The sequence below is a fragment of the Eptatretus burgeri genome, chromosome 9 (genome assembly GCF_056783735.1).
Source record: "Eptatretus burgeri isolate ZD-2024b chromosome 9, Ebu_testis_v1, whole genome shotgun sequence".
NCBI lineage: Eukaryota > Metazoa > Chordata > Myxini > Myxiniformes > Myxinidae > Eptatretus > Eptatretus burgeri.
The window spans coordinates 46866625-46891919 of NC_140969.1; the positions used below are offsets into that span (position 1 = coordinate 46866625).

Below are 25295 nucleotides of genomic sequence, written 5' to 3' on the forward strand. Positions count from 1 at the left end.
GGGGGTTAGAAGAGCAAATAAAGGGCAGTGGATACAAGACAGAAAAGGAGACAACCAACCAACTTTATTCAATGTGGAAGTGATAAGCCCAGAGACTCAGCTTCATCATGAGAGATTCTAATAATTTTGATGGCTTTGATTGCCAAGGTTTGAGGCAGGGGTGCCAGCCCAGAGGGGAGAGCAGCACTTCATCAAGCCTCCGATGAAGGTCCTGTAAGTAAATAAAGTTCAGATGTGCCAAAGAAAGACTGCACGTTGGAAGATGCATAGTTTGCAGCTGGTTTTAGAGGCCAACTTAGATATGTTGTTTGTCCAAGAAAGTTATGGCTGATTGTGAGGCCCAATGGTTTGAATGACAACTTCTTCTAGAGGATTGTTCAGGAAGTAAATGGGAGGGTTTACCAGATGGTCTTTTTGGAGAGAGAGAGTAAGAGTGTGAGATTTGTCAGGATTGAATGACATATTCCATGTGTAGAACCCTCAATCATTTGGGCCCCATGATCTCTCATGATTCTATCAAGGTCTTTAGAGGGAGAAGAGGCTGCTGTCTGCCTACCTGAATGATGAGGAATGATACAGTATTGACAAACGTTTTTGCTGACATCAGTAAAGAGATCAAGTTAATTTTTTTTGGATAGCAAAACAGATCATTTTTGAAGATTAAGAATAGGACTGGTCTCAAGACACTGTCTCGGGGCACTCTAGCCTTGACAGGGAGAGAAGATGAGAGGATTGTGTTGAGTCACATGATCGCTATGACAGTAAATGAAGTGAGTAAACCATGTGTTGAGTGGATGGATGTTTTGATGCCGTGGCAGGGGGTTTGGAGAGCAAGGCGGAGTGCCAGACTATCAAATGCTCCAGATAGATCTAGAGCAGTGTTTGTCAAGGTGGGGAACGGCAATATTTTGGTGGGGCATGAGGAATAAAAACTCTTTTCAGGATCAAAGGAACCATGATGTGGCTGTCTGAGGATAGTGAAAATAAATACCCAAACTCGACTACTTTGGCAAGGGAAGTATTGATAAATTTTCCATCATCTTATTTAGTCGAATGTGGATTTAGTGTTGTTACCAATTTGCTGCAAGCTAAGAGAAATCGACTAGAAATCACGAAACGTGGTCATTTAAGGCTGAAACTGACAAAATTGGTTCCTCGAATCAAACAAATCTGCAGCCAGCGTCAAAGGCAGGGCTCCCATTGAAGTGAGTAGCAATTGAATAAAATTTGCAATAAAGTTTTAATAAAGCCTTTTGAATACATATGTGGTATATACTGTAGTGTCTCCAATCATGGTGGGGCGTACGATTTTTTTGAAAATCAAAGTGGGGCGTGGGACAAAAAAGGTTGAGAAACACTGATCTGGAGAGATGGTTCTAATCTCATGCCTGAGACTGAGGGCCTCCATCTATTGTTGGGAGGGCAGAAGCAGCACATCCAAGGTAGAATGACCAGGTCTGAATCCAAATTGATGGTCTGAGATTAACACATTTGGAGAAAAGGAAGGATTTCATGCGAGCTGCATGATTGAGTTCATGACCTTGCTGAAAATTGGAAGTAAGCCAATTGGTCTGCAGTCAAGATAATCTCTTTTTTTCCACCTTGTTTATGTAATGAAGTGATGTTGGCAGATTTCCAAGCAGATGAAAGATGACCTAAGGCAAATGGTAAGAGGAAAAAAGCAGAAAGAGGATGTGCAAAACAGCAGAGCAGGTTAAGACACATGAGCTGATACCATCCGGTCCAGTTGCAGAATCAGTTGAGAGTTGCCAGAATCTTATCCACCTCATGAAATGTAAAAGACACAGAGTCCAGGAGAAGTTGGGGACAACAGGGAAGGGTGGGAACCGAGAGAGGGGTTGGGGACACAAGATGTGGAAGCAAACACAGAAGTGAGGCCTTTGCCTTCTCACGAGCACAGTCGACTGTGGTGCCCGGAAAACTATGCTGATTTTATTTGACATCAAAACCAATTTCAGAGGCAAAATATTTTTTGCCACAAGTGATAATGCATTTCACTTTCAGTAGCTGAACCCCTTTGGACATGTACCAAATGGGTATTCAAGAGCAATCCAGAGTGGGAGATTTTTGTTGTTGTTGCAATCATGAATGTGCTCACTATAGCAACCGGAGAGGTCTCATAACAACCCTTGTATAAAATAAGGAAAGAATCATAACACCAAGATTATAATTTGAAACATACAGACTGAAAAAGGTGTTTTAATGTACTTACTTGAAATATATACTGCATATTGGCTGTTCCACAGTAATATGCTACATTTAAGGGTCTTTCTTCAGGAGCTATCATAGAATTCCTAAAGTATCCATAGAAGACCACTAACATGTTTTGAGGTGTATATAAATGTAGATATATACTATTTATAGCAAAAACCGCTATTGTCCTAAATTAAAGCATGCAGATAAAATTTTATTCAAGTCCTGTGATGGGAGTAAATCTTTGTCTTAAGTGTTATATTAAAAACTACATAGATTTACCAAGAGTTTTATATGAACACATAACTCTTTTGATTGAGACTGGTTTAGATTATATGTGTAAAAAGACTTTACTTATGATATCCCACTCCCTGAATTTGCCAAAAATATACTTTAATGTGAATGCTGGGGGGTTCAAAACAGAGTAACAATCGTTATGCTATCGGTCAATTCGTCATGAAAGAAACAAAATGCTCAAGCTGCACAACCTTTAAAAATACGGTCTTGTTATTTTTGTGATTACATAACTTAACCTAAATGACAAATGTGTAACAAAGGATAACATTAGTGGTAAGTCCATATCGCCGTAAAAGCTGTACAAAAATCTGGCTTTCCGATTGCAGTACAAAGTCACGTTTGTTACAGAAGGCTTTGAGCAGGTCAGAGGTCGTTTAATAACACTGAACAACAAATTTCAAAAATTTTTTTTTACTGGAGATGTGTAAAGTGATTAAGACTAATTTGGGTACGCTGATTTCAAAAATCATAACCGTTTTGCTGTATCACGTCAGGATTTTCAGGAACAGAAATATTCCCATTGCCTAGAAGTCAGGATTTCAATGAAATTTACATATGTCTTTAACATGTCTATTTCGTACAATTGTTGTTAACTTGTGTTATATTTCTTTCTTTCAGATAAAGATGAGTAGGCGTTCCTGTACCAATCATCCTGACAACTTCTGTTATGTCTGTGGTCGGTATACCAAAAAAGATCAACAGCGAAGTATATCTACAGCAGTGAAAATGAAGGCCGCCTACTTTCACTACTTCGGGTGTAAGGTGGGGACCAAGAACAGAGCTGGGCACCACACATCTGCTGCACAAGCTGTCACACAACCTTGACTCAGTGGTTGGTGGGCAAGCGCGCGAGCATGCCATTTGCGGTGCCCATGATATGGCGTGAGCCGCAGAATCATCATGATGATTGTTATTTCTGCTGCACAAGCATCGCCGGCTTCAACAAGAAGAATAAAGGTCACATCAAGTACGCTGACTGCGTCTCTGCTCGTAAACCTGTGCCTCATGATGACGAGAACCCCGTTCCAACACCTCCAGCTGATCAGAACATAGCTGTAAGCAGTGGTGAAGAGGATGGTGATGATGAACCTTTTGAACCCGACACTCAAGAATCACACCTTCTGAACCAGGGAGACTTAAATGATCTTGTAAGAGATCTCTCGCTGTCAAAGGCGAAGGCAGAGCTGCTTGGATCAAGGCTGCAGCAGTGTAATCTACTTGAACCTAACACCAAGATATCCTTGTTCAGAGCACGTCACAGAGACATGGCCGAGTTCTTTGAGATGGAAGACACGATGACATTCTGCAGTGACATCAACGGTCTGTTGAAAGAACTTGGGTGTGATCACGATCCTGCAGACTGGCGCCTCTTCATCGACTCGGGGAAGAACAGCTTGAAGGCTGTTTTGCTCCACAATGGCAACGAGAAACCATCAGTCCCACTGGCTCACGCGTTCGGCATGACAGAGACCTATGAGACTATGCGGCAGCTGCTTGATTCCATCAAGTACAATGACTTCAACTGGCACATCTGCGGAGACTTGAAAGTGGTGGCGCTGTTGTTAGGGCTGCAGTCAGGCTACACGAAATACATGTGCTTCCTTTGTCTCTGGGATAGCAGAGACGACAAGAATCACTGGACGAAGAAAGATTGGGAAGAGCGAAAAGAGCATGTACCTGGTCGACACAACGTGAAGCATGTCGCCCTTGTCGACCCAGCCAAGGTTTTCCTTCCACCACTCCACATAAAGCTCGGCTTGATGAAAAGTTTTGTACGGGCAATGGATCTGAATGGGCGTGGGTTTTTATACCTCAAGGAAAAGTTTGGCAACACCTTGTCGGAGGCCAAGATCAAGGCTGGTGTCGTTGTTGGACCGCAAATCCGACAGATTATGAAGGACGAAACTTTTCCGACAACTCCAAACCCCAAAGAGCTGGCAGCGTGGAGGAGCTTCAAAGCTGTGACGGACAACTTCTTGGGGAACGAGCGCGCGGACAACTATGAAGAAATAGTGCAGCAGCTGCTGGAGTCCTTCAGGAAACTTGGCTCCAGGATGTCCCTGAAAATCCATTTCCTACACCAGCACCTGAACTTCTTCCCTGACAACTTGGGAGCAGTCTCGGACGAGCACAGCGAGCGATTCCACCAAGAGATTTCACTCATGGAGACGCGTTACCAAGGGCGGCACAACCCGAACATGATGGGCGATTTCTGCTGGTTCCTGCATCGTGAAACTGACACAGAGCAGCACAAACGCAAAGCCAAATGCCTAAAGCATTTTTAATTACATTCTAGTGGAGTTTTTCTGTAATTTCTATAATTTTGAAGCATTCATGATGAAATAAATGAATTTTTGTAAATTTCATTGAAATCCTGACTTCTAGGCAATGGGAATATTTCTGTTACTGAAAATCCTGACGTGATACAGCAAAACGGTTATGATTTTTGAAATCAGCGTACCCAAATTAGTCTAAATCACTTTACACATCTCCAGTAAAAAATTTTTGTTGTTCAGTGTAATCATCACAATAATAATCACAAGTTTAATAATCATCTATACGCCAAGAACACCCCATCAATAAATTGTGCTAGGTTAGATTATCTTCTTACTGTTGGATTCCAGTAGTGGAGGGGTCAGTCTTTTATTTCCCCTCATTTGCAAGATAAACTGGACACACTTAATGTGGACTATGTATGTAACACAATGGTTACCCATTACTGTGGAAAGGCTCATATATATATATATATATATATATATATATATATATATATATATATATATATATATATATATATATATATATATATTTTTTAATCACTTGGAAGAAGAACCTAATATGGAAGTGAAGCACAACACAAGGGAATAAAGTGCAGCACATGGAGACGGAATTGGGAGGGAGCGGTGTACAATAATTGATTGATTAATTGCACAATGACAATAAATAAATATTAATCATAAAATTATTAATTTCTTTAATCAATTGGCTTATCGCGTGCCAAAACCACCACTGTTTCATCCGAATCTGTAAATTTTTGAAAATTAAGTAATTAATCAAAAAATGCATAATTATCGATTAATCAATAAATCAAAAATACCCTTTATAGCCAAATCACTTGGTCATTGTCATGTCAAAATATCAACTTCCGAGCTGAAAAAGTGCCTCAAATATTGCACAAACGAGAAAGAAATTAAATACGCAATTACTAAATAGATAATAATTAATTAATTGATTCAGCAAAAAAAATTAAAATGCAGTTTTTGCCAAAGCACTTATTCACTATTGTGCCCAAATATCAACTTCCGAGCTCAAAGGATGGTTGAGATGCGAGGCCAAACTGGATGTTCAAGTCAATTGGATGAAAATTGAGGATTTTAGAAATACACCTTAGTTGTTGACCTTGGGCCTATCGTAACTTTTTGATCAATATTGACCTCAAAAATAATTGGCTGATTGAATTCAGTGACCTCAAATATAAATCCTCTTCAAATTTCAAGTCAATCGGATGAAAATTGAGGATTTTAGAAATAACACCTTAGTTGTTGATCTTTGGCCTATGTTGACCTTTTGACCTCAAAAATAATCGGCTTCTTCCTTATGACAAACTGTACCATGTGGTGAAGTTTGTGAAGATCGGTTAAAATGTGACCTGCAGGCGATAAACAGACAAACAAACAGACAGACAGAATAACATAAATCGACTGACCAACATAATTGAAAAAGCTTCGATTTTGCAAGTCATGAAAAATCACTCAGAGTGACTTGGCGAAACGGAACGGCACTCAGTGGAGTGCGTACCTCCGCCAGGCTGAACAGTTTACATTTTGTTGGATCTGAACCAAAATTGAATCCGCTTGTTCTCGTCACCTAACCAATACATCCACCTCGTTTTGTCACAACTCGTCCACAACTTTTTGAGATATGATATATAGTTTTTGGCCCCATCTCTCAATTTTAGAAATCGGCCTATGTTGACCTTTTGACCTTTGAAATAATTGGTGGTTGAATGTAGTGACCCGATATGTAAATCCCCTTCAAATATCAGGTTCAAAGAAATTTGCGTTTTCTCATGCACAGATTATCCCATCTCGCTTTCAGTTGTCATACCCTTCCTCCCACCAATGGTACAATGAAGCCTGTGGTGAGGGAGTTGGCCTAAAACAACTTGCCTTCGCCTCATGGAAGGCAAATCCAACTGAAGGCAATCTCAGTTCCTTCCACAAAGCTCAGAACAACAGGGTGTGTCTACCCTCAGGAGAGGCAGGAAACAACATCTTTGAAATCACAAGACTGAACTCTCAAGCCTGTCTCCATCTTCCAAATCCTGGTGGTATCTGGTTAAGCCTGTTTCTGGTGAATGTTCTCCTTCCATCCCCTCCCTTACCTCAAATGGTGCACAGCTGACACTGCCCACAAAAAGGCTGAATGCCTAAACTCTGTGTTTGCTTCCAAATCTTGTGTCCCAAACCCATAGCTTTCTGTACCGACCTTACCCAGTTGCACCCACCTGTTCCTGGACTGTGCGTCCTTTTCTCCTGGCAAGGTGGAGAGCTTGCTGTCAAACCTCGACTCAGATTCTGCAACCGATCCAGATGGCATCAGCTCTCGTGTTCTAAAAACCTGCTCTGCTGCTCTAGCTCACCATCTCTCTGTTCTATTTACCCTCTCATTTGCTGTCATCTGCCATCTGCTTAGAAATCAGCAAACATTACCACTCTGCATAAAAAAGATGCAAAAACAGATCCCTGCAACTACAGACCAATCAGCCTTCTCCCAATCATCAGCAAGGTCATGGAATCCATCATTGCTTCTGACATTAAATTCTTCTTCTTCTCCAATGGCTTGATTTCCGATCATCAATTTGGATTCAGACCAGGTCACTCTACCCTGGACATGCTGCTTCTGCTTTTGCAACAATGGGTGGAGGTCTTTAATGCCAGACATGAGATCAGAGCAATCTCTGTAGATATATTGTGAGCTTTTGATATGGTCTGGCACCCCACCCTGCTCACCAAACTCTCTTATTGTATCCAACGCACTCTCCACTCATGGCTCACAGACTTCCTCTCCTATCGCAGGACTTTGCCCACAGACTTCCTCTACTTCCTCTACTTCCTCTCCCTTTTCTGGTTTTCATCAATGATCTCTCAGACTCTCTGGGAAAATCTTCTTTCTCCATTTGCTGACGACTCTACCGTCTGCCATACCATGTCATCCCTCAGATTGGCAAGCAGCAGCCTCTTCACTCTCTGCAGACGTGGATAAAATCACAAGCTGGTCAAACATTTGGAACATGTCTTTCAATCCTGACAAATCTCAAACCCTCGCTTTGTCTCTCCAAAAGGATCGTCTGCTAAGTAACAAACAAACAGACAGGGGTGAAAACACAACCTCCTTCCACCTTCAGTGGCAGAGGTAATAAACGGAGTGAAAACCAAGTACGCCCTTTCAGCGCAGGCCATCCTTTGGCGCCTGGCAATGAAATACGGAGGGGCGGTGTACAATAAACGCACTCTCGCGCGACCAAGCTTATTCACCACCTTCACTCCGAGTCAAATACATCACTTTCCTCACCACTAATAACAGTTTTCCTTTTGGAGCCATGGATAAAAATCATTAAGGGCAATAATAACTGAAAACAAAGGAATTTATTATGATTACATGGAAGATTACACCGAACGCAATGTTGAAATAGAGATAGGAACAGTACAGTACAGTACTGTATGTGCTGGGTGTCTCAGGTACCACCAGCACTGCAGTAAGTACCACCGATTTTCAATTAAATGTGTAAAGTCAAAACTGTTAACAATAACTGTCATCCCTCAGACCGGCAAGTAGCAGCTTCTTCGCTCACTGCAGATCTGGATAAAAATCACAAACTGGTCCAACACGTGGAACATGTCTTTCAATCCAGACAAATCTCACACTCTCACTATATCTCTTCGAAAGGACCGTTTAGAAACCCCCCCCCCCATCCACTTTCTCAACAATCCTCTGGAAGAAGTCTTTTCTTTCAAGCTTCTGGATCTCACTATCTGCCATGACCTTTCCTGGGAAAGTCACATTTCCAACCTCGCCTCAAAAGCCAGTCGCCGACTGGGAATCCTCTGTCGTGCAAAGTCCTTCCTCGGCCCTCTTGAGCTCCTGACCACTTACAAAGCTTTTTGTCCGTAGCCTGATGGAGTACTGCTCTCCCCTCTGGGCTGGTGCTCCTGCCTCCCACCTTTCTCGGATTCACGCTGTCGAAACCAGGGCATTTAAGATCATCGGCATCTCCCGCAATGAAGCTGAGTCTTTGGGCCTCTCACTCAATCACCGCAGGTTGGTCGGTGGTCTTTCTGTCTTCTACCGACTCCTCTCCAGCCTTGCCCCCCCCTGCTCTCTCTGCGATTTGTCCCCACCACATTTCCACAGGGTGCTCAAGGTCTGCCAACAACCCCCTTCTGGTAAAACTACCAAAATCACGAATCACTGCTCATCTTCACTCTTTCATTCCTCTTTTTTCCCGCCTTTGGAATAAACTTCCTCACTCTATTCTTTCCCATTCTTCCCTCCAGGCTTTCAAAACAGCTGTTCACCACCACCTCTTATCTTCCCCCATCCAAATCCTCGATCTTTTCTACCCCCGATAATCCACCCAAGCCCACTTCCTTCAATTCCTCTGCTTTCCTTCCTGAAAGTCCCTGTAATGTCCATCTTCTCTTCGCCATGTTCCCCGTCCCATCCCCATCCCTCTCCCTTCCACAGTTCACCTAATGTGTCTGTTCCGCACTGTTTTGTCCCTCCCACTCCCACTCCCACTGTGTGTTTGCTCTCATACGAGCCTCGACCAAGGTATACAAAAAAAAAAAAAAAATAAGCACTTCTTTTCTCCCATCATTTTATGCTTCAGCATCATTGTTAACGAAACAACAAAAGGCTTGTAGTGGGAGAAAACCGTCACATTTCGGCTCAAAAACCACGATTGGTCGAAATTAAACCCCGTGATAACTAAATCGGTAAACAAGAGGTTGCCTGCAATTGGTCAAAACCCACAATATATAAAGGTTTACTGTACAATGTACAGACCATAGCAGTAGATATCTCTGCCATTGCAAATCTTTTGCAAAAAAGGCAAAAGGTTTCCAGATGTAGAAGGTAGGGAAGGACCTTCGTTAAAAAAGAGAAAAAAGTACAATTATGTTGGCTAAAATTGCTGTTAGAAGAGAAACAAACAAACAAAAAAAACAACTTGAGCTCGGATACACTGCCCTGATACACTTACCTCTGTAGTTTCAGCAGTGCCATAGCCCTGTTAGCTGGTAGCAATGGGTTCTCTGGATCTGCCTGCATTCCCCTCGAGTAACATTCAATGGCTGCCTGGTACTGACATCGCTTGAAATAGTCATTTCCCTGTAGAAACAATCCCCAACATGTGATTACCAGCACTGTGATTTTATGAACGGCATTAATTTCCCATGTTCAGCAACATTTGGAGTCAGGAAGGAAAACAAGAGGAAGCAAATAAAATGATGGGAAACAGTTCCACAAAAACGTCATTTTCTTAACACACTGATCTTGTGACCCATATTTTGTGACTACAGACAGCAAAAGAAAGATTTAAAGGTTGGTGTTAATTCTAGGCAATTACAATGGACCTCCATGAGGTCATTGCCATGACACTGCTTAAACTATAATGTACAATTATAACATGATAAATTATAACAAAATTAAGCAAAGTTGCTTACATTGAAACATCCATCTGTGTTATTGCTCCCAGCTCCTTGGAATAAGTGACATTTCACTGGCCAAGTATCTTTAAAGACAATTACAGATACTTGGCCAGTGAAATGTCACTACCATTATGGTTTAAAATGAAATCCATCATAACTATAGAGCATAGAGAAGCTTTTGGTATTTTCAGCTGATGTGCGGGTTAGGAAAGTGAGACTTTCGTTGAGGTATTTATTGTCAGAACAACAGCATATCAGAATGTTCCATACAGATTCCCTCCAGTAAATTAATCAACATGATAATAGCAATAATTATTAATGAACGGACCGTTGGTAGCTTGTACCTGTTGCTGTGTTTGAGCCTCAGAAGTAACTGCTGAAATACATCTCAAAATCATATTCAGGTTCCTCCTGATGACACTATTTTTGCTCTTTGCTTATCCAGGTTCCTTCTGACTCTAATGCAGCATTTGATCTTTCATTTGTTTACAGCAGTCTCAGACGCATAATGGTAAGAGTGTCTGCTCTGAGTTTGGGAGGTCAACAATTTGATTCTGACTCTGGCCAAGTTGTACCAAAGACTAAAAATGGTACGTGCTGCTTCCTTGCCTGACGCTCAGCTTTTAAAGAATAGAGCAAAGACATACCCCAAAGGTTGACGTCAATGGGGAGGAGGAAATTCCTCCTTAGTTGCCCTGCTCAGCATGAAGAGAAAAGTGGGCACAAGGATGGCATTGCTGGTATGCAGTGCTCTGGGATTTAATGTCACTTTCCCAAGTTCAGTGGTTGTATTAGTCGAAATTAAATGTTGTCTCATGTACTTGCCTGCATGTGTGTGCCATTTGTGTTACAGCTCCTTTGTGTTTAATTCGCTTATTCCACAAACTCAGTAGCGTAATGATTAGAGCATCCGCTCTGTGCCTGGGAGGCCTTAGATACGAGAATATTAAAGACCATGGAAATATTGCCTCAAAATGTTATTAACTAGTGGATATACCTGTCAAGGATGGCTGATGGGATACTATGGCATTTGATAGGACGAAAGGAGCATAAAGCAACAATCCAGTGACATTTGGGCTTGAAATGCACCTTACCAGAATAATGGAACGTCATCCGGCAGAGCAAAGGCTTTGAAAAAAAAAAAGTCTACTTTTGACTGAGCCTAATTAAATGGAATAAAAGTTGGTAGTAAATGTCGATGCCAGAAGAACAATTGCCAGATGTTGTTCATTATGCTTATGGTGTTTGTTGATGATACATGAAGCTGTTTGAGAAGAGACAGCAATAATCAGACATCATGACATACATATTCATATTGATATAGATTGCAGGATTACATAACAGCAATGGTAGTTTCATTTTTTTGACTGGCTTCTCTTTTTTTTAGCCAACAATAAAGCTAATTTTATTTAAAACTCAATGGTGCTATGTCATTTGACTCAGGGCTGACTGGGATCTGGCACAAAGGATAAACATAAACAAGAGTTACTTCACTTTTATGACATTTTCAGATATAGGAAAAAATGTGCCCACATCAAAAGGTGTAGTGTTTTCGCCGATGTCAGATCCCAGTCGGCCTACACAATTAATAGGTGAACACACAATTAATAAAAATAAATAATCCATGGTTCCTTAATGAAACTTCAAGTAAAGAAACTTCAACATGGGAGGCCATTATGCCTATTAAGCCGATGTGCAAAGGTTGCCAAGCCATGGTTGTTTGCATATGCTCCATCCATATTAAATGCTGAGTGTGAAGCAAGGAAAGTAGCACGTACCATTTTTCAAAGTCTTTCGTACGACTCAGCCGCAGTTCAAACGATCGACATCCCAGACAGAGTGGATGCTCTAACCCAAGGGTTCTCAAAAGGAGAAACATGATCAACATCCAGACTGGAAGCATCAGTCCAGACCGCAGAAATAATCCTAATTCCCCGTCAATTAATTGATCGATTGGTGGCATGGTGCTAATTTAGCTGCCAAATCATTTCTGTTGATCACTTTGCACATTCTTCTATTTTATCTGCCCATAATTATGTGTTCATGGCCTCTGGCATTCATCCATTCAGACAAACTTGAATGATAAACACCAGAAGGGATTAATGCAAAAGGTGAATAACGTGAGATTAACATGGCGAGCTTGATGGTATTTTCACTATATTGTTGCGAATTCGCGCCCGCCGGCGTGCAAACGGCCACATAACTCAAATCGCGGCACGTCGCCCACCGGACGGACAATTCTGTCGTGACCCTCTCGGACCAACGCCGGGAGCTAGTCACAGGTGGGCCTTTCGACCTCACCACAATCGTGCCAATCGGCCACCCGCGTAGGATAGGGTTGTTCGCCAAACTCGACCAACCTAAGTACCCACGCGGATGGTAAACCGGGCGATCGTACCTCGCCGCAGGTCGACTCCGGACACGAGCCGCTTGGGCGGCCCGTTCCGTACTCTCGGGATAACCGAGCGGTGTTATCGTTGACCTGGACGGTTCAGATTAATTACCGGGTTGTTGCACCCACTACGAACCACTTACGTGATGTAAGATGGAGGGTCATTAAAGAAAAGTCGAAGCAAAACGGGCACAGTTCAACAAGCAAGCATTTTATTCATAGCCACAGACACAAAGCACGTATATACAGCCAGACAGAATCAAAATGCACAGAAAGCAAATGTAAGAAAAGTAACAATGCAGAGCTACAACCGAATACGCGTACACACGGCAACACTTAAACAGTTCTACTTTACGAGACACAGCGCCACAAGATCCATACAAAAACCCCGAAAAGAAAATGGTGACTTCAATTTGGGCCGTCAAGTCCCTCTCCCACATCCGTCGGCATGGTCGCGCCTGGCCGCGACTCCGATCCCTGGCGTGGTAGGCGAGTCGTCTCCGGCGTGCCTTGCGCCGGCACGTGTTGGCCGCTCGACGCCACGGACGGGGTTTCCGGCGCTATCTCAGTGCGGATAGAAAGGGGGGGGGGAAACGTTGTTGCTCGAGGTCGTGGTGTGGGGAATGGCAGACGCTCCGTCCCGCCAGTGGGGTCTCGGGACCGCACCACAGAAGACCAGGCCAGCGGCTACCACGCAGAGGAGACGAAGAGGAAGAGCGAGCCAGAAGAGAGAGAAGAAGACGAAGTCAGCAAGAGCACAAAAGCAAGAGAGCAACGCTCCGCCGTGTCCGAGTTTTATAGCCCGGAGCTCCGCCCTTCACTCCGCCCCTGTTTTTGGCTCCACCCTCCTTCGAGAGGGTTCGCGAAGAGGGCGTTCCCTCTCCCCGACCGCCTCACGCTGGTCATCCACCAATCGGCGGCGAGCTGCCCTCCCTCCTTCCTTCACACCAAGCGCGGGGAAAAATGGCAGGAAAAACAGGCGGGAAAACCTGCGCGTCCTCGCAGCTCCTTCCTTGGCGCCCTTGTTTGCCGTTCGGAAGCAGACGTAGTGGCGAAGATGTAGTAGCGTAGATGGTGGAGGTGGCGTGGTTGCAGTGTGGTTGGCGCTGTGATGGGGATGGCGTGGTTGTTGAAATGTTGTGTGTTTGAAATAAAAGATAGAAAAAGAAAAACGCCTAACTCAAAGCGTCGCAGCCCGGATGGATCACATAAATTCCCTCTATACAACGGGTTTGGGCTAACTACACATGTACCTATGAAGATATCTCACCTGTGGGCCCTTTATGGTGTAATGCGAATTTCCTCAGCCGTAACAATAAATATGGTTGTGTATATGCATATATATATATATATATATATATATATATATATATATATATATATATATATATATATATATATATATATATATATATATATATATATATATATATATATATATATATATATATATAGTTACGGTTGTGGAAATTCGCAGAGCACCATAAAGAATATCCCCAAGATCAGTTATATCGCTAAGTGTGTGTTCAGATAGATTTCCCCACCATGGTCAAAAGGGATATATTCGTGTTATCAGGGCTGTTATCTTTGAGTTAGCCGTTATTCTTTGCTATCATTATTTTGGACCAACCACACCACCAACCACATTTTTCACAAGCACCCAACCACACCACCCTCACAAAATGCCAACCACGCCACCATTACAACAACCACGACCACCTCAACCACCAACCACACCACCAATCACCTTCCCCACAACCACGCTACAACCCTCTCCGCATCAAAAACCGTCTCGGCCATGGAGAAAGAAGAAGGGGTTCCGATAACGCAAGGGATTTTCCCTCCTGCTTTCCCGCGCTTCGGGACGGGGGAAGGGCGGATTGAATCAGGGGTCAAAGGTGATGTAGGGTGGGGGCCTGTTTTTGGGCGAAAAATGACCCTGGGCCACATTCCCATTGAGGGCCACAGCAAAGATTTCTTCTTCCCTTCACGCACCTCGAAGGGAGGAGCCAGGGCGTTGGAGGTAAAACACGCCCTCCTTCTGGAGGCTTCCTGCGGGAGCTGGAAGAAGGGCGGGGCGAGAAGACAGGGGGGGATAAAAAGGGTGCACGGAGCGTCCGCGCGGTTGGTTGTCGGTCGGTGAAGGTCTCGGTCTGGGTGGAGCAGTCAGTCGGTGGAGGTCTCGGAGTGTGGAGTTGTGTGCAGCCGCGTTCGAGCCTGGAGTCCCCACAGTCAGTGGAGGTCTCGGAGTGTGGAGTTGTGGGCAGCCGCGTTCGAGCCTGAAGTCCCCGCAGTCGGTGAGGAGCTCGAGAGGGTCCAACGAGGGTCACCCAACCAAGTCACCACGAGGGTGGAGGTAACCTGCGGCGGCCTCTGGGAGTTCCTTCTGTCAACCAAGCTCCTTGGACATAAAGGCCTACGGGTCCAGTCTGACTCCCTTGCCTTTGAGGGGGTCTTTCTTTGCTTTTATTTGTGTGAATGATGTGGCGCCGTGTCCCGTTAAGTGGAGAAACTTAAGTGCCTGTACATAATTCATTATAGACGGTTGTAGCGCTTCGCCTTGCTCGCGTCTTTGTCCCGTCCCACAGTCTTCGCAAAACAACTGCATGCGTGTTTCGCCCAATGACTGCATAACTGCATGCGTGCCGCATTCATTGCTTGTGTTTGGTTGCATACCTGACTGCATACGTGTATAATAAATGTGCTTATTTGAATGTGAACCCGTTCGTCGTGTCATTTTCCCCATTTGAATGCCATATTGTCTTTCGGAATGTTAGTTGGTTTTTGAATACCGATAATAGAATTGGGTCCGGCGAGGTCTGGCGATAATACCCCGCTCGATTATCCCAGAACGGAATGAACCGCTTAAGCGGTTCGTGTCCAAGCAGGCCTTCGCTACGGTCTCTCGGTAATTTACCCGCACGAATACTTAGGTATATCAATATTCGGCGATTGACCCTGTCGCGCGTGGGTAGAGTGTTGACTAGGCCGTGGTGTGCGCTTGGAGCACACCCGTGACTGTTTTCTGGCGTGGTTCCGGAAAGTCGCGATTGAATTGTTCGTTCGGTGGGTGAAGCGGCCGTGATTAGTTAAAAGGGGTCGTTCGCACGCTGGGCGGGCGGCAGATTCGTAACACTGTTGTCAAGGAGTGGGAAACAAATTCATTCCCATCAAAACCAAATTAACGGGAATCGGATCAGGGGTGTGTAGAGCGACCCTCGATTCCCACCAAAATACAAGCTTTTAAAAATTATTCCGAGAAGCAAGATGGCGGTTCAAGGCGAACGGGAGCAGGGGCTATTAGATTTAGAAATGTTAGAATCCATGGCCCAGGACGAAATCCCCGTGCAGGACATTAACATGCAGGTTGAATTTCCCCCACAACCGAACCCAGAACCCGAAATGGGCGCAGTGGCGGAGGCCACGGTGGATGACACCCCCCTCCCCTCCTTCGTCAAAATCCCTCCCCGCTCCCCGGCGAAACCGCGACCGACCGAGGCGATTCGGCTTCGTCGGGGTCGGCTGAGATCAGCCAAGTGGGGAAAATGTTTGTGCAGATGATGCAGGCAATAAATGAAATGAAAACAAATGCGTGCAGAATGGAAAACAAAATGGATGGAAATGCACACAAAGCGAGCAACGAAATGAAAAGCGAAATAAACGCATGAATATCAACATGGATACAAATATGCAAACGCTGCGGGAGAAAATGCAGCACGTGGGGCGATGCCTGCAGGCGGGCAAAATGGCGGTGCCACATGCTGGAGCGAGCGAGCGGAGGGGGAGTGTGGACTGTGCCGGCCCCGCGGTGGAGACGGGTGAGGACAAGTTAATTCGGGAGATGTGTTTGGCAAGAGTCGTGACGGTGACACAGAGGGAAAAAGTAAATGGGGTGACGGAGACGTGTACAAGACACGTAGAGACGAGGGAGATAATAAAAGTAGTGAAAGAATTAACAGAGACGCGGGAGATAGAAAAAGTAGAGGAGAGACTACACAATAAAGACGGGGTGAAAGACGAGCACACACACATGGAGGTAGTGGAGGACGATGAAGGCGAGCTGGCAGAATGTGTTGTGGCCCGGTACAAGCAGCTGGATAGCCTCCTTCAGGAACGGAGGGAGACGCTATGCTCCCTTGAAGTGGATCTCGACCAGGTGGGTCCAGTCGAGCTTTGCGAGGTAGAGGGGGCGAGTGCTGTTGACGGGTGCACACGGAGCTTGGGGGGTTTGGAGACCCCGGAGACCTCAAGGGTAGCTTAGCTACCCCTTGTGGTGACACAAATCCCGTGTGATCGTCCCGGTGTGTGTTTACAAGTGTGGCAAAGTGCGTGCTGCAACGCGCGCATAGCGTTGGTGAAAGGCGTTGTGTGAAAGGGACCGCGTGTGTGAGTAAAATGGTGTGCGAGGTTGCGAGTGAGCCAAGGTGCGTGCCTCCCAGCACCGTGTGTGGATGAAGCGCCATGTGTGGATGAAGCGCCGTGTGTGGATGAAGCGCCGTGTGTGAATGGAACCACATGTGCGAGGGAACGGCCGTGTGTGAATGGAACCACGTGTGTGAGTGAACGGCCGTGTGTGAGGTCGCTGCATGTGAGAGAGATGGCGGTAGGCAGGCGCGAACATGCAACCGCATGTCCGAGTGTCATGGAGAGGTGTGTGAGCATCGTCGCACGTGGAAGTGTGTGCGTCAGAGTGCGACGAAGACGGTGCCCGACGGTGGGCAAAGGCCGAGTACCGGCCGTAGCTGGTTTCGGAACCGTGCCGGGTTTGCACGGCAGCGCGCGCGGGGTCCGTCCTGTGCTACGCATGAGGCCGCCACGTGCGCACCTGCGGGAGTGAAGCCCGGTCCGTAAACGCACGCGGTGGATTAGCCGATCCCGCGGCCGGACAGAAGGTAGGCTGGATAACGAATTTGGACTAGATGGGTTCTCCACGCGAGCGTGTTTGTGAAGCTCCGACGAGTAGAGCACATGTGTTCGCGTGGGGAACCCCTCAAAATGCGAGGCTTGTTTTTAATGCACAGGGTGACGTCATGGCTGCACGTATGGTTGGAATCCGGCAGAAGGAAAATTCCTGCCGGATGGTGCCGTCCGAGGAGGGACGAGGTGCGCGAACAGCTGCCATGACGTCACGGAAAGAAAGCGCAGCTTGCGAGTTGCCGTGCTGGTGGGCGCATGAAAAAAAAAAGCAAGCCTCGCTTCGGGAGAACAGGATTCCCGGGCCAGGGGTGGAAAACCCCCCTGTCCCGGGCACAGGACACCACGAGTTGGGGGTGTTATGACATATTAGGTGATGGCCCCATTGGCCCATATTTGTACATTTGACTTATTTAACCATTCAGTAATTGCATTAACCACGTGTCTGGATTCAAACCCTTGTCCTGGCTGCTGCTTCAAATTATGTTTCCAAGCCTTTGTCTTCGTTTTACAGTTTCCAACAAGCCAGCCTGTGTCCTTGCCAGCCTTGCTTCTGTAGGCTGTTATGAATTCCAGTGGAGTGTCAACAATCTTGGAGAACTACAAAGGATTTGCTCCTGTTTATGAATATGTGCCAGCACTCTCTCGCTGTTTGAAGCGTGAGAAAGGAGCTGTTTACTGCTAATTCTCCCCGAGGGCCGCAGGGAGGGGGGAGAAAACCCACTTGCCAGTTGTTTCTTTCTTTGCTTGCTTTTCTCCACCTAGGAATAGGTTTTATATATGAAACTTTTGGAGTGTAACTTTTAGTGTGGTACAGGTTCTGACTGCTGTGGTTGGTCCCTGTGCCACCTCCGCTTGCAAGTGCTGTGCAACTTCAATAAACCGTATATTCGAGAATCCTCCGTTGACTCCCCTCAATTCTTGGCCAGGATTGGTGAGGGTCTTCATCACATCTGGCGACCCAGATGGGACGCTGTCAGGTCCTGAACGCCGCGATCGGGAGGGATCTCCGTCGAGCGCAGCTGATGCCGTGATCCGGAGGGATCTCCGTTGAGCGCAGCCTTGGGGTCTGCGTGGGTTCCGAACTGGTAACGGTAAATGAAGAAAGTCGAATGCGGTTTGTTGGAGGAGCATCGGGGCTGTCAGGCCGGATTCAGGTGACCGGGTTTGGGTCAGAGGGCAAGGAACGTCCGAGTGAAACAGGGGGTGCACGTTCGATTCCTGTGACCGCAGGTTAGAGTCCTGGGGTAATTGTTGGGAGCGTCTAGAGTCCCTCAGAGGAAGAAAAGCTTTAAGGCAATTTCAGAAGAGCGGGTCTCTGATCCTGCACACTAAAGGAGAAAAGAGAGCTATCAGGCGGCAGATAAGACAAGGGGATTTCGGTCCGATTAAAGGAGACACGTTTCAAGGCTATAAGGCTAGTGACAAGTTAAGAACATATAATGGGGAATAACTCTTCAAACAACATAGAGTTACCCAAAGGAACATGTTGTAAGGGAGTACAAGGCTGGATAACATGGACAGCAGGAAGACAGGATCCCTTCTCACTGACCGGGTCCTTAGATCCAAAGATAGGACAGACCGTCAGCACTGTGTTGATGGAGGGCAGAGTAGGATGCTCGAGACAGAATGAAACACCCTGGATGGCGTTAGCAGCTTGGCTAACGGGGTCACAAGCTGAGACAGGACGTCCACACGGTAAACGAGCGAGGAGGCAAATACAATGCGAGTGGGAAGGTTGAGTTTGTGTTAGATGTAAGTTAAGTGTTCCAACCTGGAACTTGTATGTGTGGAACAACTTGTATGTTTGTATGGAGATAATGATTGGTCGTCATCTTAAATGTGAAGACTTTGGAGGACGTGAATTGCGCACACCAAATCCGGAGCAAGGACGATGATGACCGATTCTGCATGTGCTGTTAATTCATAGTGATGGGCGAATATCATCGAGTGGGTTTTTTAACCAAAGTGTCTGTGTCTGTGTGTGTGTGTGTGAACTCGATAGGGAATTAACCACTTCGGCGGACAGTTTGGAGATTATGTGTGAGAATTCCCAACAGTACTCATGCTGTGGTTGAGCTGTGGTAGTCAAATGGACCAAGGCTCGGGTTTTCTCATTGTTAGATAAACTCTGTATGCTGTTTTGGCTTTGAACACTGGTTTTGGTGTCCTCAAAGCCTGCTCTTCTGCTCTTGCTCACCCTCTCTCTGTTCTATTCACCCTCTCATTTTCCCAAGGTCATCTGCCATCTGCTTGGAAATCTGCTAACATCACTGCCCTGCATAAAAAAGGTGCAAAAACAGATCCCTGTAACTACAGACCAATCAGCCTTCTCCCAATCATCAGCAAGGTTATGGAATCCATCATTGCTTCAGACATGAAATCCTTCCTCTTCTCCAATGGCTTGATTTCCAATCATCAATTTGGTTTCAGACCAGGTCACTCTACCCTGGATATGCTGCTACTGCTCTCCCATCAATGGATGGAGGTCCTCAATGCCAGACAGGAAATCCGAGCCGTATCCCTGGACATATCACGTGCTTTTGACACAGTCTGGCACCCTGCCCTACTCACCAAACTCTCTTCCCATGGTATTCAAGGCCATCTCCACTCATGGCTCGCAGACTTCCTCTCCTGTCGCAGTCAACGTGTGGCCCTAAATGGAGTTCTTTCATCCCCTCTTCCTGTGCAGGCTGGAGTTCCTCAAGGTAGCGTTCTGGGCCCTGTTCTTTTTCTGGTTTTCATCAATGATCTCTCGGACTCTCTGGAAAATCCTCTATTTCTCTTTGCCGACGACTCCACCCTCTGCCGTACCATCTGTCATCCCTCAGACCGGCAAGCAGCAGCTTCTTCGCTCACTGCAGATCTGGATAAAATCACAAACTGGTCCAACACGTGGAACATGTCTTTCAATCCACACAAATCTCACACTCTCACTATGTCTCTTCGAAAGGACCGTTTACAAAACCCCCCATCCACTTTCTCAACAATCCTCTGGAAGAAGTCTTTTCTTTCAAGCTTCTGGGTCTCACTATCTGCCATGACCTTTCCTGGGAAAGTCACATTTCCAACCTTGCCTCAAAAGCCAGTCGCCGACTGGGAATCCTCCGTCGTGCAAAGTCCTTCCTCGGCCCTCTTGAGCTCCTGACTACTTACAAAGCTTTTGTCCGTAGCCTGATGGAGTACTGCTCTCCCCTCTGGGCTGGTGCTCCTGCCTCCCACCTTTCTCGACTTCACGCTGTCGAAACCAGGGCTTTTAAGATCATTGGCATCTCCCGCAATGAAGCTGAGTCTTTGGGCCTCTCACTCAATCACCGCAGGTTGGTCGGTGGTCTTTCTGTCTTCTACCGACTCCTCTCCAGCCTTGCCCCGTGCTCTCTCTGCGATTTGTCCCAACCACATTTCCACAGGGCGCTCAAGGTCCGCCAACAACCCCCTTCTGGTAAAACTACCAAAATCACGAATCACTGCTCATCTTCACTCTTTCATTCCTCTTTTTTCCCGCCTTTGGAATAAACTTCCTCACTCTATTCTTTCCCATTCTTCCCTCCAGGCTTTCAAAACAGCTGTTCACCACCACCTCTTATCTTCCCCCATCCAAATCCTCGATCTTTTCTACCCCCGATAATCCACCCATGCCCACTTCCTTCAATTCTCCTGCTTTCCTTCCTGAAAGTCCCTGTAATGTCCATCTTCTCCTCGCCATGTTCCCCGTCCCATCCCCATCCCTCTCCCTTCCACAGTTCACCTGTGTCTGTTCCCCAATGTTTTGTCCCTTCCACTCCCACCCCTCTTGTCTCATGCCTCCTTGCTGTGAGTTGTGTGTTAGCTCTCATACGAGCCTCGACCAAGGTATACAAAAAAAAAAAAAAAAAAAAAAAAAACACTGTACGTTGCATACGTGATAAATGGATGGTTTCTTCGGAGCATCATTTTGATTTGAAATTCAAATTCATTTCTGTTTCCACCTTGCATGTTGCATAAGGCTGATCGACGTTACGGGTTCGTTTTAACGTTAGTTTAAATTCTGTTTCATTTTTTTGGGGTCATTAGGCATGTTCAATACTTGATTTTCGTAAATCTGGAGGAAAAAAAACCTGAGATTTATGGGGTTTTTGCGAGTCACGTGACGTGCCGTTGGATTTAACAGGTGCGACGAAAGCAGGGAATTGTCCCGTCGAAGGACACCGCTCGTGAGGGTTTACGAGATGAATTAGCACATTTTACAAGGTTTGGGGATGCCCTTTATAGGGTTGTGTAAAAATTCTGATTAAAAACGAACGTTTTACCATCTAAAATATTTGTATTCGTATTGAAACATAATGCCCGTGTGAGTGCGTGATGACATCATCACGCAGCCGAATCGAATTACATTCAGGATACGAGATTGATTATAAGAAATATATGTTGAAAATATTGAAACCAAGGATTGCTCGATTTTTATCGTTCGGAAACGAGTGCACGCGTTCTCGGACATAGAGCACGACAATCCTTTAGCACAAGGCGGTCATAAATTTTATGTGCGGTTGTTGTTGTTGATTGGGCTTCGTGACCAGAAGAGGGGGGAAAAAAACGTCACTTCCGGCGTGGCCTAACATCGAGCTTTTCGGTATCTATACAAAGGCTATTCTGATATTGATGCCGGTCTGTGTTTGGTGGGTGCTTCGTGTGCCTGTTGGCGCCGGAGTAGAGTTATCTGTTTTTGTTTGATGGGTGTTACAAAGTGTCTGCTCTTTTCACATGTGTAACGTCTGGGCTGTGCCAAGAGAATTTGTGGGGTTGTTCGTTCTTGCCCCCAGTGGATTTGCATACCTGACTGAAGGAGGGATGCACAGTAGGGAGTTTTATGGAAGGTGTTTTAAAATCACACGGTTGAATGTAGTGGTTTTGCTTCGGTCGCTATGCTGGTTGGCGAACTGGAGGGGTATTGATTGTGAAGCTCCTGGTGTTGGATGCTGTTGGGAAGTTTTGTGTTCATGTTAGTACATTTTGAACCTCCATGGTTTATAGTTAATTAGAGAGAGATGTGCGAAAGAAAAGGTGAGCGAGTGGTGAGTGCAGGTGAGCATATGCTTCAGTGGTGACGGTAATGGTGTGATGTGATTGGCCAACCCTCTCCGCAATGTGTTTGAATCTCAGCTCAGCTCGGGGATGAGATGAAAGTGAAGTCCATTTGAGGGGGGGGGTGAGCTATCGGAGGCATTGTGAAGGTAATCTTCTGGTTGTTCAATCCAGCAAGGTTTAATGGCTTGGTTGCTATTGTGTTGAAATGCGCAAGAAGTTGATATTTTAAAACGCGTTTTTTATATCTTCAAGGCCACCGTATCTGCAAAGATTCGTGCTCTTTGTGTACTGTACAATTTTACCGACATTGGACAACAGTTTGGAAGGTGAGCGACGCGAGACCGAGGTGTGGAGGATTATGGGATGTAGAGGAATGGTTGCTTAGCAACGACATTGATCTGGAAGGAAGGAGCGGTGGTGGAGGTGAAACAAACCGCCAGAGAGCACGAACTAATGAAGCATAGAGAAGGACTTACACCACACGCCATGATTACACAGGATTGATGGGCCTAATTGCCTCCTCATACGTTGAGATTCATTGCATAGCTTTCTGTGCGGGAAACGGAGAGAAAAAAAAAACACGTCTGTTGTGTTTATATGGGCCTCGACCTGTCAGGGTAAATTAATTAGATTTAATCGGATAATTCTATTTATTGTCACAATGGTAGAGGATTGGAATAATGTAGATTGGATGTTAAGGGGGATTTAAATGCTTTGTTTGTTTTGAGCAAGGAATTGATTTGTATTTAAAGTGGATTTACGCAAATGCCGAGATGGTCAGAGTAAATTGGATGGAATGCGCAGCGTTTTGCTGTGGCAAGTGCAAAGACTTTTTTTTTTTAAAAGATGGACAGCAGAAAGGGTTTGATGGATCACTCTGTGACGACAATGACATTGCTGTGAATTACTCATGTTTAATTACTCCTGTGAATAACTTATCTTTGAATTATTTGGGAATCTATTTTGTGAATTATGATAACCGAACACACAGGTGTGTTCTGCACAATGTTTTGCGCATACCTAGACACGGTACACCAGTGTGTTTTGACCTGTAATGGTGGTGATGGGGATAATCTTAGGGTCAATGGGCCCAACAAGTGATACTCATGATAATATTTAGATGTGATATTGATCAGAAAAGTGATTTTCACACACCTTTTACCGGATTGGTTGTCAAATACATAAAAAATGGAGATAGTGTATGGAAACCGTGTAAGTTACTTTCAGACTAAGCTCATAAAAATAGGAAAATTGGGGGAAAATAACTCATTGGGAATGAACCATGATGTTTCTTTTGGTCATAATTAATATGAACTTTTGTTTTGAGATTACAAATTGAGAATCCTTTACCTAAGGACTTTGATAATCTGTTAATTGAGAATAGGAAAAGTTACTGAGAATTGAATCAAGATAATAATATATTAAGTTAAGGTACTTCCATTATATTGAAAAAGGGTCTCTGTTATTAAATTGATCGACAGATTGGTCAACACTACATATTAGAAATCAAGTTATAAGGAAAAAAAACCAGCATGGTATTTACATAACCATAATGCAGAATGATAAAGAATGGCGAGACCAACAGCAATCATAAAATCAATTAAATGGAATTAGGAATTGTACCATGTATTGTATATTGTAACTGTATTGCTCTCACTGATTAGGAGCTGGTACTGACCTGACTGCAATTTAAATAAAATGACTCTACAATTTGTGAAGAGACAAACAAAAGAATAAACGAGAATTATGCGGAGTACAGAAAACATAACGATGAAATAAATGTTAAATCGGTCAAAATAAAAGAATTATATTATTGAAAAGAGTGCAATGATGCTACAAGCCAATTTAAATATTACCTATGTTATCTGTCTTCTGATTAATTGGACAAGTGCATGATTTTTATTCAGTTGTACTTCTTGTACGTTCACATAAGTAAGTTGAGGTATTTCTAACACTGACTTGACCATCTTTCATCAGCACAGAAGTGCCAAGTTAACTGTGAAAATAAATAAATAATGGCAGTTGCTCTGGAACTGCTTGTGAATGAAATTGTGGATTGTTTAGCAGATGATTGCAAATGTTAAAATGGTAACTGTGAAAAATCGAATCGCGTTGGATTCGGTACTTGAAAGAAGTAGCTAAGTTTCATATTTTTGTATAGATAATGGAATATTTTTTGGTGAAAAGAATTATTGATTACAAATTGGAACCCTGATAAAGACTGTTTGCTTTTACATGGAAATAGCAAATGAGATGAATGTTTTGAGTATACGTACAACTGAGATTTCTGTATATTTTAGCATGTTTTGGAAAGGAAAAAAAAATAACAAGGAAAGGGATAAAATATTGATATGACAAATAATGCAAGTTGAATGCATTTTGTAAGAACGTTTGTCAGTGTTGTAGAAATACATAAACCCACGAAATTTGTTGATTGGTGTTTAATTGATGCTTTCTTTGTTTCGGAGTGTTGAAAGCAGTCTTTGATGCACTGTACGATTTCGTCTCGTGGAGTTTTGGAAGAAAGAACAATGGGGAGAACCCAGATTTGGGTGATTGGGCATTCAACACGTGATCATGAAACTACCCCCTTCCTGAGGAGATAAGATGAACGATGTGGGGAAAAAAAAACCCCACTGAGGAGAAGCTTGGGCAAGAACTGACGTTGCCGTTTTGTGAGGCCAGACCAGCCAAGCAAGCGT

At 44.7% G+C, this 25295-nt stretch overlaps 2 protein-coding genes across 2 annotated transcripts in view; one reads left to right on the plus strand and one right to left on the minus strand.

Annotated features, from left to right (window-relative positions):
• The window catches only part of LOC147020068 (tetraspanin-12-like), a 153498-nt gene extending 135070 nt beyond the window's left edge, over positions 1 to 18428 (plus strand). Inside the window, exon 7 of the mRNA XM_085895065.1 lies at positions 18044 to 18428. Coding sequence (XP_085751191.1) covers positions 18044 to 18088 — 45 coding nt within the window. The 3' untranslated portion in view covers positions 18089 to 18428. The remainder of the gene's footprint in view (positions 1 to 18043) is intronic.
• The window catches only part of RPAP3 (RNA polymerase II associated protein 3), a 111334-nt gene that overhangs the window by 43779 nt on the left and 42260 nt on the right, over positions 1 to 25295 (minus strand). The window contains exon 4 of the mRNA XM_085895067.1: positions 9776 to 9903. Within this exon, the coding sequence (XP_085751193.1) occupies positions 9776 to 9903 (128 nt within the window). The remainder of the gene's footprint in view (positions 1 to 9775; positions 9904 to 25295) is intronic.